Source organism: Gorilla gorilla, chromosome 15, assembly GCF_029281585.2.
Source record: "Gorilla gorilla gorilla isolate KB3781 chromosome 15, NHGRI_mGorGor1-v2.1_pri, whole genome shotgun sequence".
In the NCBI taxonomy this organism is placed as follows: domain Eukaryota; kingdom Metazoa; phylum Chordata; class Mammalia; order Primates; family Hominidae; genus Gorilla; species Gorilla gorilla.
This window is the reverse complement of record NC_073239.2, coordinates 110,220,109-110,235,073: the sequence shown is the minus strand read 5'-3', so window position 1 is coordinate 110,235,073 and position 14,965 is coordinate 110,220,109. Positions and strand designations below refer to the sequence as shown.

The 14,965-nt window shown below is 37.8% G+C and overlaps 1 protein-coding gene across 5 annotated transcripts in view; it reads left to right on the top strand.

Moving 5' to 3' along the window:
* Nucleotides 1–14,965, top strand: part of BTBD7 (BTB domain containing 7) — a 96,709-nt gene that overhangs the window by 35,064 nt on the left and 46,680 nt on the right. For 3 of the 5 annotated variants that reach the window (XM_063698136.1, XM_063698134.1, XM_063698135.1), the window contains 2 exons: nt 2,389–2,576; nt 3,619–4,698. The exons of 1 other annotated variant lie outside the window; for it this stretch is intronic. In XM_063698136.1, coding sequence (XP_063554206.1) covers nt 2,495–2,576; nt 3,619–4,698 — 1,162 coding nt within the window. In that variant the 5' untranslated portion in view covers nt 2,389–2,494. Of the gene's footprint in view, nt 1–2,388; nt 2,577–3,618; nt 4,699–9,838; nt 13,229–14,965 lie in introns of those variants that run through there. One more of the 5 variants, XM_063698137.1, reaches the window with a different exon arrangement.

Here is a 14,965-nt window from a genome sequence, read left to right as displayed (position 1 = left end):
ATAGCTTGGTGGGGTACCCAAGTCTAAACACAAAATTCATTTATGTTTCATACATACTTTATACACATAGCCTGAGGGTAATTTTATACAATATTTTTAATATAGTGCATGAAACAAAGTTTATGTACATGGAACCATCAAAAAGCAAAGAAGACAGCTCCAGAATTTTCCACTTGTGGCATCCTGTCAGCACTCAAAAAGTATTGGATTTTGGAGCATTTCAGATTTGGGATTTTCTGATTAGGGATGCTCAACGTGTAGCATCTTGAGTCTCTACAAACCATACAAGATTCTCAGATGAAAATAATTCCATATGTGTGTGCATGCATGTACGTGTTAAAGTAAGAGTAGTAAATTCTTGTCCGCTTCTGAAGACGCTTCTGATTTTTCTTCATCCAGAGGCAAGGCTCTATTCTTCTTTGTTTCGTGCCATAAGCATACTCTGTGCTATGTTACTAAATTTACTCAGTCAATAGAAATAAAAAAGCAAAACAAAAAAAATGAAATAATAATCGAACTTGAAAGTGCAAAGAGGCCTAGCCATAGGAGTGACACCATGCCGTCTTACCTTTAGAAACACTTCAGCATGATTTTCACCATCTCCCCTTACACTTGGATTCCAAGCTCATCTTAAAAGTCTTTTCCCCCCTCATTTTGGTAAAGGCTTTTTATTTTACGTGATAGTTTTATTCTGGATTTTTGTTTATATATTTTAAACTTTTTTGAGAAAGGATTGTTTGTGCTGTTTTTTGTTTTAAATGTAAACCCTGAGTGAGATTAGGATTTGACCTATAAATGAGGCCACAAACTTGGCCTCCAGGCCCTTATTTTCTTTGAAAGAACCACTATAAAAGCCTGATAAGATCTTGAAGATTCTGTGGAGCTCAGCTTTAAAAGTAAGATTTGTTAGACTTAACTGGTTTTTAAGTTTGAAGTGGAATTAATAGAGGTAACTTTAGTTCCTGTTTTCCTGTTTTGCAAGACTCCTGGTCTTGGCCAGGAGTTCAAGACCAGCCTGGCCAACATGGTGAAACCCCATCTCTACTAAAAATACAAATATTAGCCAGGCATGATGGCACTCACCTGTAGTCCCAGCTACTCAGGAGGCTGAGGCAGGAGAATTGCTTGAACCCGGGAGACAGAGGTTAAAGTGAGCCGAGATTGCGCCACTGCACTCCAGCCTGGGCGCCAGAGCGAGACTCCCTCTAAATAAATAATTAATTTTCATATAAATATAGTCTATAAAAGATTGTAGGAAAACACAAATGTTAGCGATATTTTTAAACATGAATTCATAAGGTTATGCTGTGTCACTAACAGAGATGAAAATAAATTCCAAGCATCTTGACACAGTTCTGTTTCTAGCAGATTTTTGTGATAATTTGTGTACGTGTTTTTCACTGTATTTGTTAAAACACTTCATTATGAGGCTAGGTTAACTGCCTGCTGGTTTCTTAACAATTCCAATAATAGATTATAAATGGCGTTTTCTCTTCTTAAACTCGTTACCCCATTTAGTCAGATAGATTTTATATATCCAGATGGTGTAAAGATTTAGAAGTATTTCCATTAATCTTGTTCTCTCTTAGATTTTCTTTTTTGCATATATCTCTTGCTAGCAGCTCTGAGAGTTAAGTTTCCATGTTCAGAATTTAATCTGTAATTGTTAGAATTACCTTTTATTGCTACTGCCCTGTCCATTTAAATCATCATATCACATAATAGAAAGCAGGATTTTTTTTCAGGGCTTTATGGGGCGGATAGATAAAATTTTTTGTTTTGTGTCTCTTGCAATGTGTATAATAACTTCTTCCAAAATTACCATAGAACAAGTAGCTTATATATATTTAGCTTTAATTGTCCACCTTTCCTCCTCCCTCTTTTAGTAAAATGCCTAATTATACAGATTAAAGATTGATTTTTAGCAACTTTATTTTAAGGCAGAAAAACAACTAATCAATTATGTGTTATTTGTATGTGCGGTATCAGTGTTGACCTCTTAAATGTTTGTAAATTGCTTACAATGTTAGACAATAATGAATGGTGATTGCCTCTAAGGATTTAAAACAAAAATTAAAACATTTATTTTCAGTCCAAATACTTTTCCCTGTGTTTTCAAATACTCTTCCTGTAACTATATATTTAAATTGGTTTGATATGTTACTTTTTACTGACTTAGAAAGTATATAATTGGTACATTTTATGGCTCAAATTGCAGCTAACACAGATAATTCAAGCTTAAAGATTTACATTTTATGAAAATTTGACATGTGAATTTGACAGCGTGTTGTTATTTGTGAATGAAAGCAGTTTTCAGTAGCTTTTTAAAAAAACTGATCTGAGATACACTTGAAAAAATGAATTAAATTATTTTTGTTTCATATCAAGAAATGGATGAAAAGAGGCTGCTGGATCCAGGGTTGAAGGTTCATAAAGGCCTCTGGGATTATACTCTGAAGAACCCGCAGACGGAATGCCTGAGTGACTGAAGAAAATGGGTGCTAATGCATCTAATTATCCTCATTCATGTTCCCCGAGGGTAGGGGGAAATTCACAGGCCCAACAGACTTTTATAGGTAACTTTCAGTTTTTCTAACTTCATTTTCTTTTGTGACTATAATAGAATTGTGTTTTCGGTAGTCTCTGTAGATGACAAAAGAAGTGAGCTGTAGTTATTATAATAATTCTGCAGCATCTAGGTTTTTTCCCCCAACAAACGTAAATCTTAAATCTGGTTTGTATGGTTTTTATCTTAAACAAACCACTTGTAGCACAATTGAGTTTTTCTATGTTTTAACCATAATTGCCAATTACCCTAGGCAAACTAGCAGTCTCCATTGGTGTTAAAACAGCGAAGTACATATTTCCTGTGTCCCATTTCATTTATTTTGCCCATGCAAATGCAGACTTGTGTAATTAAGAAGAAAAAGAAACATTTCACAATTATATACAAGTAATATTCTTAATTTACAACTCTGCCTACTTTTCATTCCTAAAAACCCATGATTAAGATCTATGACAAATGTCCTTTGATAGCCAGGGAACGAAAGACTTTTTCTAAAAAAATTTAGACTAATTTGCTCTGTTTGTCCCTATTTCTTATTTAATATAAAAAATGTAGGCCAGTCACAATGGCTCACACCTGTAATCCCAGCACTTTAGGAGGCCAAGGCAGGAAGATTGCATGAGGCCAGGACAGGAGTTCAAGACCAGCCTGAGCAACATTAGTGAGACCCTATCTCTACCAAAAAAAAAAAAAAAAAAAAAAATTTTAATTAGCCAGGCATGGTGGCACACGCCTATACTCCCAGCTACTTGGGAAGCTGAGGTTGGGGAGAATCCCTTGAGCCCAGGAGTTTGAGGCTGCAGTGAGCTATGATCTTCCCACTGCACTCCAGCTTGGGCAACACAGTGAGACTCCATCTCTAAAAATTAAATTGAATTGAAAACTAAAATGAGTTATTTGAACTTTTTGTCTTCCTTTATAAAAACAAATGCAATTTTGAGTGGTTCGGTAATGTCTGCTTACAGAATTTTTCAACATGAAAAATGTTAAACGTTGAAAATGAATGTTAAGAAAAAATAAACAAATTTTCATTTGTTTAATTTTCTTCTTAGGGACATCATCCTATTCTCAGCAAGGCTATGGTTGCGAATCAAAGTTGTATAGCCTTGACCATGGCCATGAGAAACCACAAGACAAAAAAAAGAGAACCTCTGGTCTTGCCACCCTCAAAAAGAAGTTTATTAAGCGTCGGAAATCTAATAGGTCTGCCGATCATGCCAAGCAGATGCGAGAACTCCTCTCTGGGTGGGATGTTAGAGATGTCAATGCATTAGTGGAGGAATATGAGGGAACATCAGCATTAAAGGAGCTTTCTCTACAAGCCAGTTTGGCTAGACCAGAAGCCCGGACTTTGCAGAAAGATATGGCTGATCTTTATGAGTACAAGTATTGTACTGATGTAGACTTAATATTTCAAGAAACTTGTTTTCCTGTTCATCGTGCCATTTTGGCAGCAAGGTGTCCATTTTTTAAAACACTGCTTTCTTCTTCACCAGAGTATGGGGCAGAGATAATAATGGACATCAATACAGCTGGTATTGATATGCCCATGTTTTCTGCTTTGTTACACTACCTTTATACAGGAGAGTTTGGAATGGAGGACTCAAGGTTTCAAAATGTCGATATCCTTGTTCAGCTTAGTGAAGAATTTGGAACACCAAATTCCCTTGATGTAGATATGCGTGGACTCTTTGATTACATGTGTTATTATGATGTCGTCCTTAGTTTTTCTTCAGACTCTGAACTGGTTGAAGCTTTTGGTGGAAATCAGAACTGTTTAGATGAAGAGCTCAAAGCCCACAAGGCTGTTATTTCTGCACGGTCCCCATTTTTTCGAAATTTATTACAAAGGAGGATACGAACTGGTGAAGAAATCACAGACCGAACTTTGAGGACTCCCACAAGAATTATATTAGATGAGTCCATTATACCAAAAAAATATGCAAAAGTGATATTACACTGTATGTATACCGACGTGGTGGACCTCTCTGTTTTGCACTGTAGCCCCTCTGTGGGGAGTCTCAGTGAAGTTCAGGCTCTCGTCGCAGGGAAGCCAAACATGACCAGGGCAGAAGAAGCCATGGAACTTTACCACATAGCACTGTTCTTGGAATTTAACATGCTTGCACAAGGTATGAAGTTCTGGTTTTTAATTCTGATTTATAGAATTATGTATTGATCTTCCAAATTGAAAACACAACCAGTATATTCTATGATTTCAGTGTTTGGGATGTTACAGGGTCAGTTTTTTTGAACCTTCAGTTATGACATCTGAGACAGATTGAGGGTCAGTATTAATGTGGTTCTTTATTTACTAGTAAAACCAAGTATTCAGTACTAATGACTTCAGAGCATTAAATGAGACTTGAGGTTCTTTCTTCCCTAATGTAAGACGATAGGTATGGGAATATATAATTACCAACCTACACCCTCTCCACCCAAGCTTTGAAAGAGCCCAGTTTCCCACATTTTGAGTCTCATATTTATGTTCAGTACCTTGTTGATGTTTAAATGTTTGGATAAGAATAAAAATTCATTACAAAAATGAAGATAGTCACATTTAGATACGAATTTAGTTGAATCAGAATTGGGCAGGGTTTCTGATTTAAATTTTAAAATATTCCTTATCTTATTTTTAGATTCAACTTGTACATCAAGCCACAGCCTACAGCGTGTAAAACACAGTTAGCGCTAGACTCATGTGCCTTCTTCATTTAATTTAAACTAAAAATTTTTTAAAATTAGGACGGCACGTTTTTTGTGTTATAGGCAAACAAATTCATGAAAGTTACATTAAAAGAAATATACATCTGTTGGTAAATGTTAGAATCTTAACATTTCAGAGCTGGAAAGAGACCTTTTGTAGGAGAGCAAAGACAGTTTGCTGTTTTGACAGAGTGCATTCTTAGCTTTCTGTGACCATATATTAAAAGAAAATAAGCTATGTGACATGAGACTACTTGAGAAATTTAGCTAATGCATATTAGCTAAAAGAACATTAGAAGTTGCCAGTTAGAAGAAAATATTAATGGTTTGGGTAAGAGACATGAATTTAAATAAGGAAAGCTAAGTACTGAACTTGAAAATAATATGTATTATATGGTTAAGTCAGCCTATCAATAGGGCTTTGAGAAATTGAAAAATAGCCCCAGTTAAATAACAACATTAAGCCAGTCTCAGTGGTGTGTGGTTGTAGTTCTATCTACTTGGGAGGCTGAGGCAGGAAGACCGCTTGAGGTCAGGAGTTCAGGGCTGCAATGAGCTGTGATCGTACCTGTGAATAGCTGCTGCACTCTACTCTGGGCAGCATAGTGAGAACTCAGCTGTATTTTTAAAAAATCTCAGTAATAAAATGGGAACTTACACAGAAGAAGGCGTTGATAAACATGAGTGGGAAAATGTTGAGATTTATTTTACATAAAGAATCTTTTAAAACCTTACTTTACCATAATCCTTTTATAATAGATGTTTTATTTTATTACAACAACCAAAATGTCATTAAAACAGTTTATTAGTTTAGAATAAGAATCATTGTATCAATAATAGACTATTTAGATGTCAAACTGTAGGAAAAATATGTTATCAAAAATAGAGTAGCAGTTTAAGCTACTATTTTTTTCTGTAAAACCAAATTTGTCAGAAAATGCTTCTACAGAAAAATTTGAAGTTTGTAACATTACCAAAAAAAAACTATATTTTCTCAAAATATTTTTATTTTTGATGCCTTTTAATAAGAAACCAAATTATATAGACTTTGTATGAGAAAGCATTCTTTAATATATGTTTTTTTGTTTGTTTTTAAAAACGGGAGTCTTGATCTTGTCACCCAGGCTGGAGTGCAATGGCGCAATTTCGGCTCACTGCAACCTCCGCCTCCTGGATTCAAGTGATTCTCCTGCCTCAGCCTCTTGAGTAGCTGGGATTACAGGCTCCTGCCACCATGCCCAGCTAATTTCTGTATTTTTAGTAGAGACAGGGTTTTACCATGTTGGCCAGGCTGGTCTCAAACTCCTAACCTCAGGTGATCCACCTGCCTCAGCCTCCCAAGGTGCTGGGATTACAGGCATGAGCCACCACACCTTGCAGGTTTTTTTAAGTTTTAGATGCAAAGTAAAATTGTCAGCCAGCTCTAAGATCTTTGGTAATACTTGATTATTTATCTAGAGTTTATCTTGAGTTAATTTCTTTTTTTTTTTTAGTGTTTAGCTAAAAGTTATATTTTATTCAGTGTATTTAAAGATATAAAATAATAACTTTTTGCATTATCTAATCTAGTTACTTAAAACAAGCAAAAAAAAACTTGTGTACAAATATTCCCTTAAATGTGGATATATATGCTATTCTTTTTCCCTTTGTTACTCAAAATAGAGTTTGAGTTATTTTTGTTTTGTTTTTTTGTAACCCATGTGGGGCATATCTTTCCCCCATACCCATGAAATATTCATATTAAAGTTTATAAAAGACTATAACTTTAACATAATTTTTATCTCATTTCCATAGGAAGAAGAATATTAGCTCACTTGAGGTAGGATTTTATACTATAAAGCTCAAGAGTTCAGGTTCTAAAACCAGACAGACTGGGTTTCAGTTCTCTACCGTGTCTTAGTTTGACCTTAACCAAGTCACATAGCCTAAGCCCCTCTTTTCTCATTTGTAAAATAAAGATAGTAAACCCTATAAGCTATGATGATTAAAGGAAATAATATATGTTAAATGATCTGAATAGCACCTGTTACACAGTAAACATTCAGTAAATGTTAGCTGCTAAACTATAATAATCACCACAACGTATGTCTCTCACTACCATATAGTTTTTTTCTAAAAATAACTTTAAGTTTAAAAAATAATTTTACTAGGCCAGGTGTGGTGGCTCACACCTGTAATCCCAGCACTTTGAGAGGCTGAGGCAGGAGGATCACTTGAGCCCAGGAGTTCAAGACCAGCTTGGGCAATATAGTGAGACCTCGTCTCTACCAAAAAAAAAAAAAAAAACTAGGCCTAGCACAGTGGCCCACACTTGTAATCCCAGCACTTTGGGAGGCCGAGGTGGATGGATCACTTGAGGCCAGGAGTTTAAGACCAGCTTGACCAACATGGTGAAACCCCATCTCTACCAAAAAATACAAAAATTAGCCAGGCATGATGGTACACGCTTCTAGTCCCAGCTAGGCTGAGGCAGGAGAATCGTTTGAACCCGGGAGATGGAGGTTGCAGTGAGCTGAGATCGCACCACTGCACACCAGCCTGGGCGACAGAGTGAGTCTCCATCTCAAAAAAATAAAAATACAAAAAAAATTAGCTGGGTGTGGTGGCACACACCTGTAATCCCAGCTACCCAGGAGGCTGAGGCATGAGAATTACTTGAACCCAGGAGGGGGAGGTGGCAGTGAGCCAAGATTGCACCACTCCACTCCAGCCCGGGTGATAGAGTGAGACTTTGTCTTAAAAAAAAAAAAAAAATGGCCAAGTGCAGTGGCTCACGCCTGTAACCCCAGCACTTTGGGAGACCGGGGCAGGCAGATCACGAGGTCAGGAGATGGAGACCATCCTGGCTAACAGGGTGAAACCCCGTCTCTACAAAAAATACAATAAATTAGCTGGGCATGGTGGCAGGTGCCTGTAGTCCCAGCTGCTCAGGAGGCTGAGGCAGGAGAATGGCGTGAACCCAGGAGGCGAAGCTTGCAGTGAGCTGAGATCGCACCACTGCACTCCAACCTGGGCGACGGAGTGAGACTGCGTCTCAAAAAAAAAAAAAAATTAAAAGGCAGTATTGGCAGACAGCTAGAGTGATTTGGCAAGTGGGTAAAAGAAAGGATTCTTGGGGCCAGGTGCGGTGGCTCAGACACCTTTAATCCCAGCACTTTGGGAGGCCAAGGCAGGCGGATCACCTGAAGTCAGGAGTTCGAGACCAGCCTGGCCAACATGGTGAAACCCCCGTCTCTAACTACAAAAATGAGTTGGGCGTGGTGGTGCATACCTGTAATCCCAGCTACTAGGGAGGCTGAGGCACAATAATTGCTTAAACCTAGGAGGCGGAGGTTGCAGTAAGTCGAGATCACAGCACTGCACTCCAAGCCTGGGCAACTGAGTGAGACTCTGTCTCCAAAAAAAAAAAAAAAAAAAAAAAAGCCCAGAGAGTTGAGATTCTTGGCCTACACAGAGAATGTGTTTTATATCAGTAGGGAGGAGCAGGCAGTAGGCAATCGCAAGTAGATAATGGCCTCAACTTACAGGCCTGGCATTTAGGACCAGATTTAACTTCACTTGATTCTCATTTAAACATAACAAAATGAATATGTTTAATTTTATTTCCTTCAAAGCCCTATTATCATAGTGAAGGAATAAAACAAATATAAGCTCTCAAGGACAAACAGACAAAGATACCTAAGAAGAAAACAACAATGGGGAAGATGTTGAAATTTTTGGAAAATGGAAAGCAGATAGAGACTTGATTACTGGCTTAACAGAGGAGCAGCCTGTAATTAGATGCTGTAAAGGGGGCTACTGAGGAGAAGTGAGGCAGTTCACCTGTTAGAGCTCTGGCGTGGCTCAGGCCAGGTGGAACTAAGTACTCTGGAAAGAAGGGATATGCATAGCATAGAACTAAAAAGACAGAGTTGATTTTAAGTCTGAATACTGAGGGATCAGACCCTTTCCCCAACCCTGGAATTCATCTTTATGTATGGTATTAGAAAAGGATGTGGTTTTGTTCTTCTGCATATAGTGAGCCAAGTATTCCCTACTAATTCCCTATTCCTGATTTGTGCCACTCTTAAATCTGCTATGTATGCATGGATTGTATTCATGCATCAGTACTCAGTCTCCATTTTGTCCCAGTGGTCCATTTGTCTGTTCTTGCATTACTATCACTTGCAACAAGGTGACATGCCTTTGTCCCCGCCCCCTCAATTCGCCTCTCTGCTACTGCCCCCACAACAAAACACAGGAGACCTGAGATTTTCTAAAATTTTCTGAATTTTCTAAAGAAATTACAGAGATTCCAAATCTGGAAATAGCTACAGAGGAGGGTAGGGATGTGGCACAGGGTTGAAATCTATAATTATGTGAAACCCTATGGTGAAATCACCTACTTCCTTAACCCCTGCTGTAATACCAGCCAGGCAAATACAAGAAGAAACTGGAGTCCTGGAAATGGTGAACAGCTCAAAAGTATATACACTTACAGATACTGATGTTTTGGGTTTCCACAGTGAAATTACACTCAGGGGTTATAAAATGAAAAAGCCAGCTTGCCTTCCATTTGTTTTACAGAGGAGACTACAGTCATCAGGCCTGCCTGTGCAGCAGAGCTTTCAAACAGCTGCTTACTGCCTCAGTCTTAAATATGAAAACCCATCCAAGGATAACTGGACATTTGAGGAAAGCTTCCAAATTGAGACAGAGATCAGAGCAAAAAGAACAAAGTCCTGGAGGAAGCAGACAATGAAGGGAGCAGAAGAAAACTTCAGTAGAATCAAAATATCCTTATATAAAAGAACTTTTTATGGAATCAGTGAGACATAAGCAGGATGCTATTAAAGTAAAAAACAGGAGCTTTTAGAAATAAGATAGCAGAAATGAAAGATATAATGGAAGCATTGAAAGGTACAGTTGAGGAAATCTAGAAAGTAAATAATAATAAAGAGATGAGTGGAGACAAATAAAACTAGAGTATTCATCCAGGGTCTAACATCTAACAAATAGTGGCTTTAGAAATATATACCAGAGAAAAGTGAAGAGAAGACAGTATCTAAGGAGTAATATAAGAAATATTTCCAAAACTAAAGGAATTTCTATATAAAAAGTTTCTTTTTCAGAACACTGGGGGAAAAGAGACAATTTTAAAATGTTGCAGGGAGAAGAAAAATTAGGTTCCATGCAAAGAAATAGGAATCAGATGGTATTGAGATTTTCAGTAGCAACAACTGAATACCACAATACAGTGAAGTAGTGTCTTCCAAAAGCTGATGGAAAATTATTTTAAACACAAAATCCTATATTTAGCCAAACAGTCAATCAAGTGTAAGGCTAAATAAAGGCATTTTTCAGTCATACCTCGAAAAACTGCCTGTGTAGGGATATTTCCCCTGCTTCCCCACTCAGGCAGCTGCTGGGAATGTATTCCACCAAATGACGAAACAAACCAAGAACAAAGAAGTGAAGGATCTAGAAAATGGGCTCCAACACGGGAAGGAAGCAAAGGGAGATCCCAGGCATCAGCCACACAGTAGGTCTTGTGGGCATTCAGTCTAGCCCAGACTGGGAGGGTGAAAGTCTCCAAGGAAAGAGGTGTCTCGGAAGAAATCAATTACTTTCAATGTTTGAACATTAAATAGCAAATGACAAAGCAATTTTATGGCTCTTGTGGTGCATTTATGAAGAATTAGCAATAAGTTCATAGAAAATGAAGCAAATGGAAAAAGAAGAAATGAATATTTCCAAGATAAATTTAACATTACATATGAAAGAATAAATAATTTTAGTACACAGCATGGCTCAGCAGTAAGCACTAATTATAAACACTAAATATTGATTTAATAAAAATAGTAATATAGAGAGGTAAATACTAGAAGAAAGAGCTAAAGAATTGAGAGTAGTTACCTCTGGGGAGCAGAACTGAAAGTGGAAGGGATGTAGGGCGGGGGGGTGTTTAGGGTTAGCATTGTGTTACTACCAGACTTTTTAAATGATGAGCATATACTACTTTGATTACAAGGTTAACTTTTTTGTTTTTTTTTTTTTTTTGAGACAGAGTCTCGCTGTGTCGCCCAGGCTAGAGTGCAATGGCCCAATCTTGGCTCATTGCAACCTCTGCCTCCCGGGTTCAAGCGATTCTTCTGCCTCAGCCTCCCAAGTAGCTGGGATTACAGGTGCCTGCCACCATGCCCAGCTAATTTTTTGTGTTTTCAGTAGAGACAGGGTTCTGCTCTGTTGGCCAGGCTGGTCTCAAACTCCTGACCTCAGGTGATCCACCCGCCTCAGCCTCCCAAAGTGCTGGTATTACAGGCATGAGCCACCATGCCTGGCCCAGAATTAACTTTTTAAATGTAAAGATATGACATCAGTGCCCATAAGAACCAGAGAAACCAAGAGAAGGCCACAATCCTAAAGAACTGGAGACTTTATCATATCTTTGAAGTCTGTTAACTAATGAGCTCATGCTTATAATTTGAATGTACAGAGGGCTATTACTTATCTCCATTGGTCATCCTGTCAGCCTATGAATGTGGTGAGGCTCAGAGATTATTAACTAGCCTTTTCCCAGGTTTGGAAGTCACGAAGCTGTAACTCATACCAGCTCTTCTGACTCTAGGCCCAGGAATTTGGGCATGGTAGGAGAAGGGAGAAATACTAGACCCAATTTCCAGGGATGAGGGTGGGAGGCTGTGGCCTACTCTTAGGAACAAAACAGAAAACTAGTGATTGAAACATCAACTTGTAGGAGCCTCAGCTGTGAGCCCGATTTGTGGCTGAACAACAAATCGTTACCCCCGACTTGGGTTGAGGGTAATGTGGGCTCAGCTAGGAGGTTTAAAGCTATAGGGTCAGGGATCTGAGTAGCTCACTCAAACTTTGTTTCAGAGCACTTAGCCAGAGAACAGGGGCTTTGTACTGTTTCAGCCATTGTTTCCTGAATAGGTAGCATTCCTATGTTAGTCATTTGACTTTTCTGGCTGCCCAGCATTAGGACCTTCTTCCTAGCCTTACTGTGTATGTCTTCATAGGAGGCAGAGCCCACCTCCCAGTAGAAAAGCCTTAAAGGTCATATACTTTCTTCTGCAGCCTTCTCTAGTCAGGGTTAGTGGTACAGAAAAGCAGGGACTATAGAGAATTTTTTCTGGAAGCAGAGTGGGGCAGCAACATCTAGTGGAAAAGGAGAGAAGGCCATGGCAGTGGTGCCATTGATGACATTCACTATCCAGGGACAGAATGTAGGAGCTTTAGTGGCCAGGGTCCCAGGCAACTCAGAGTCTTCACTGGGCTTCCATGTTGTGGAGTCCCCATTCTGCAGCCTTCCTTAGTCCATGTTTACTGAGCTGGGTCTCCAGCTTTTCCCAGCAACACTGTAGATTAACAGTGTCCTTTGAGATAAATTCCTTTTCTCTTTAAGCCAACTAGACTTGTTTTCTGCTATTGCACCATAAGAAGCCTGATTGGTAGCAGTACCTATATTTAAAAGACTAGTATTTAAAACTCCAAAAGAGATGACTAGATTGGAAGAGTCTCCAAAGAAGGAGCACATGTTTGATCAGTTTGACTTTTCATAATGACCTTAGCGTATACTGGGTAAACAGCTCTGAAAATGTGAGAACAGTAAGAGTATACCATTCATTGGTAATTTTTTGAGGACAAGTTCATTGTTTAGGAGAACTATAGGTTAACTCATGAACTTTAACCATCCTTGTCATAAATACTGTTGACCTCAGAGCAAAATACCCCAGAATTAGCACCAACATCTACATGCATATTTACTGTAGACTTCAAACTGCAGATTTTGTTTTTTCATCTTGATCACAAATGCATTTTTCAATCTTTACAATATGAAATTTATTTATAACTTTAGTTCGAAAATGGACTCTGTAATGCATTTGCCCATATTTTTAGTCATAATGGATGTGATTATATTTTATTGAATTAAAAATCTAACAGAAGCAACTGAAAGCAATGACCTCGTTTTTTCCCGTAGCAACTTGGTCACTTTCCAAGAGTGTGTGGCTTGAAACAAATGCAAAACAGCAAAGACTTACTGTCCCCACTCACTCATCCATTTCACCCTCTTCCCAACCTCCACTGTCTACATATTGACACTCTTCCCTCTGTCTCAGTTCTGTTGAGTTGACAGTTTATTTTACTTCTGTCTATAATTGTTTCCTCTTCAGCAAATTTGAATGTACTTCCTAGAGAAGAATGGGGCCAAGCTAAAGACCATTATCAACAGATCAGAGTAGTAAATGCAGGTTTCAAACATGCAACATAGATGAAGAGTTAATCTCAGTTTCATATTTATATATATGTTTATATATAAAACAAAAAGTTTATATATTATATATATAATATTGCATCTTTTGTTTTAAAACTTAAGTCATTTTTCATAGACTACAAACTCTTCACCTCTGACCCTCTGCTCTCACTTTTCATTTGTCTGGGGGGTATCTTTGCCTTTGATCATTAAATGTCCAAATTCTACCCTAACCTTTAAGACCGAACTCACATGCTTACTTTCTTTGTTTTGCTTAGCCATTTCAAGTTAAAAGTATTTTCTACATCCTGAGAATTTCTAAAACACTTTTTATTGTTCTTAGGGTTTTATATCTTCTAACTTGTTTTGAAATTACCTAGGTACCCGTCTCATTTCCTCTGTCACCTAGTGTATTGTATGCTCCCAAAGTTGTGTATCAAAATCTTGGTCATCTTTGAATAACCTGAGAACCTAGCACACTGCTTTATTCGTAGTATACTGTCAGTTACATGTTTTGAATTATTTTTAATACCTTTGAAAGCTGAGTAACCTTTTCTTTAAAAAAAAAAAAAGTGGGGAGTGGGATAGCAGAGGTTGTAATAAATTTTATCCCTAAGGAGTTGCAAACAAAATGAAAGCACTTAACCCCAGAATAGGAACAAAATATGAAGTATTATTTATAAAAGTAAGTTTACATGTGGTCTAAATGGTATAACTCTCTACCATTTAATTCACGGTTTAATGTCAGAAAACCTGTCTCATCAACTCACTGTTTACTTGTCAGTTCATTGATTTAAAATAGAATATCAATTGAATTTAGAAAATTCTCAAAAGCCAGTTTAATGCTGTTCATTTTTTAAAGCCAAAAAAAGTTTAATCCAGAGGCAGTCTTTCATTCTGCACTAATTTATAATTTAGATCAAAGAACTAATTATGTATCTAAAATTTAATAATAAAAAGGTATAGTAATAATGAGAATTAAATTTATGGTAAATTATATAACTCAGAATGTTAAAGTAACTTGGAAATTCTTAATCTAAATTAAGTATCTTTTTACTTCTTACTTGTCCTGTTTGATTTATTAAGGGAAAAGAAAATTTTAAGGAGTTGCCAGTATTTCTTTGTCTATTGAAAGTGGAATGTTTATTCACCGTTATTTATATACTTAAAAGACATTGTATTGGCCTGGTGCAATGGCTCATGCCTGTAATCCCAGCACTTTCGGAGGCCGAAGCAGGCAGATTACTTAAGGCCAGGAGTTCGAGACCAGCCTGACCAACATAGTGAAACCCCATCTCTACTAAAAATACAAAAATCAGCCAGGCATGGTGGCGCACACCTGTAATCCCAGCTACTCTGGTGGCTGAGGCACGAAAATTGCTTGAACCAGGGAGGCGGAGATTACAGTGAGCTGAGATCCTGCTACTGCACTCCAGCCT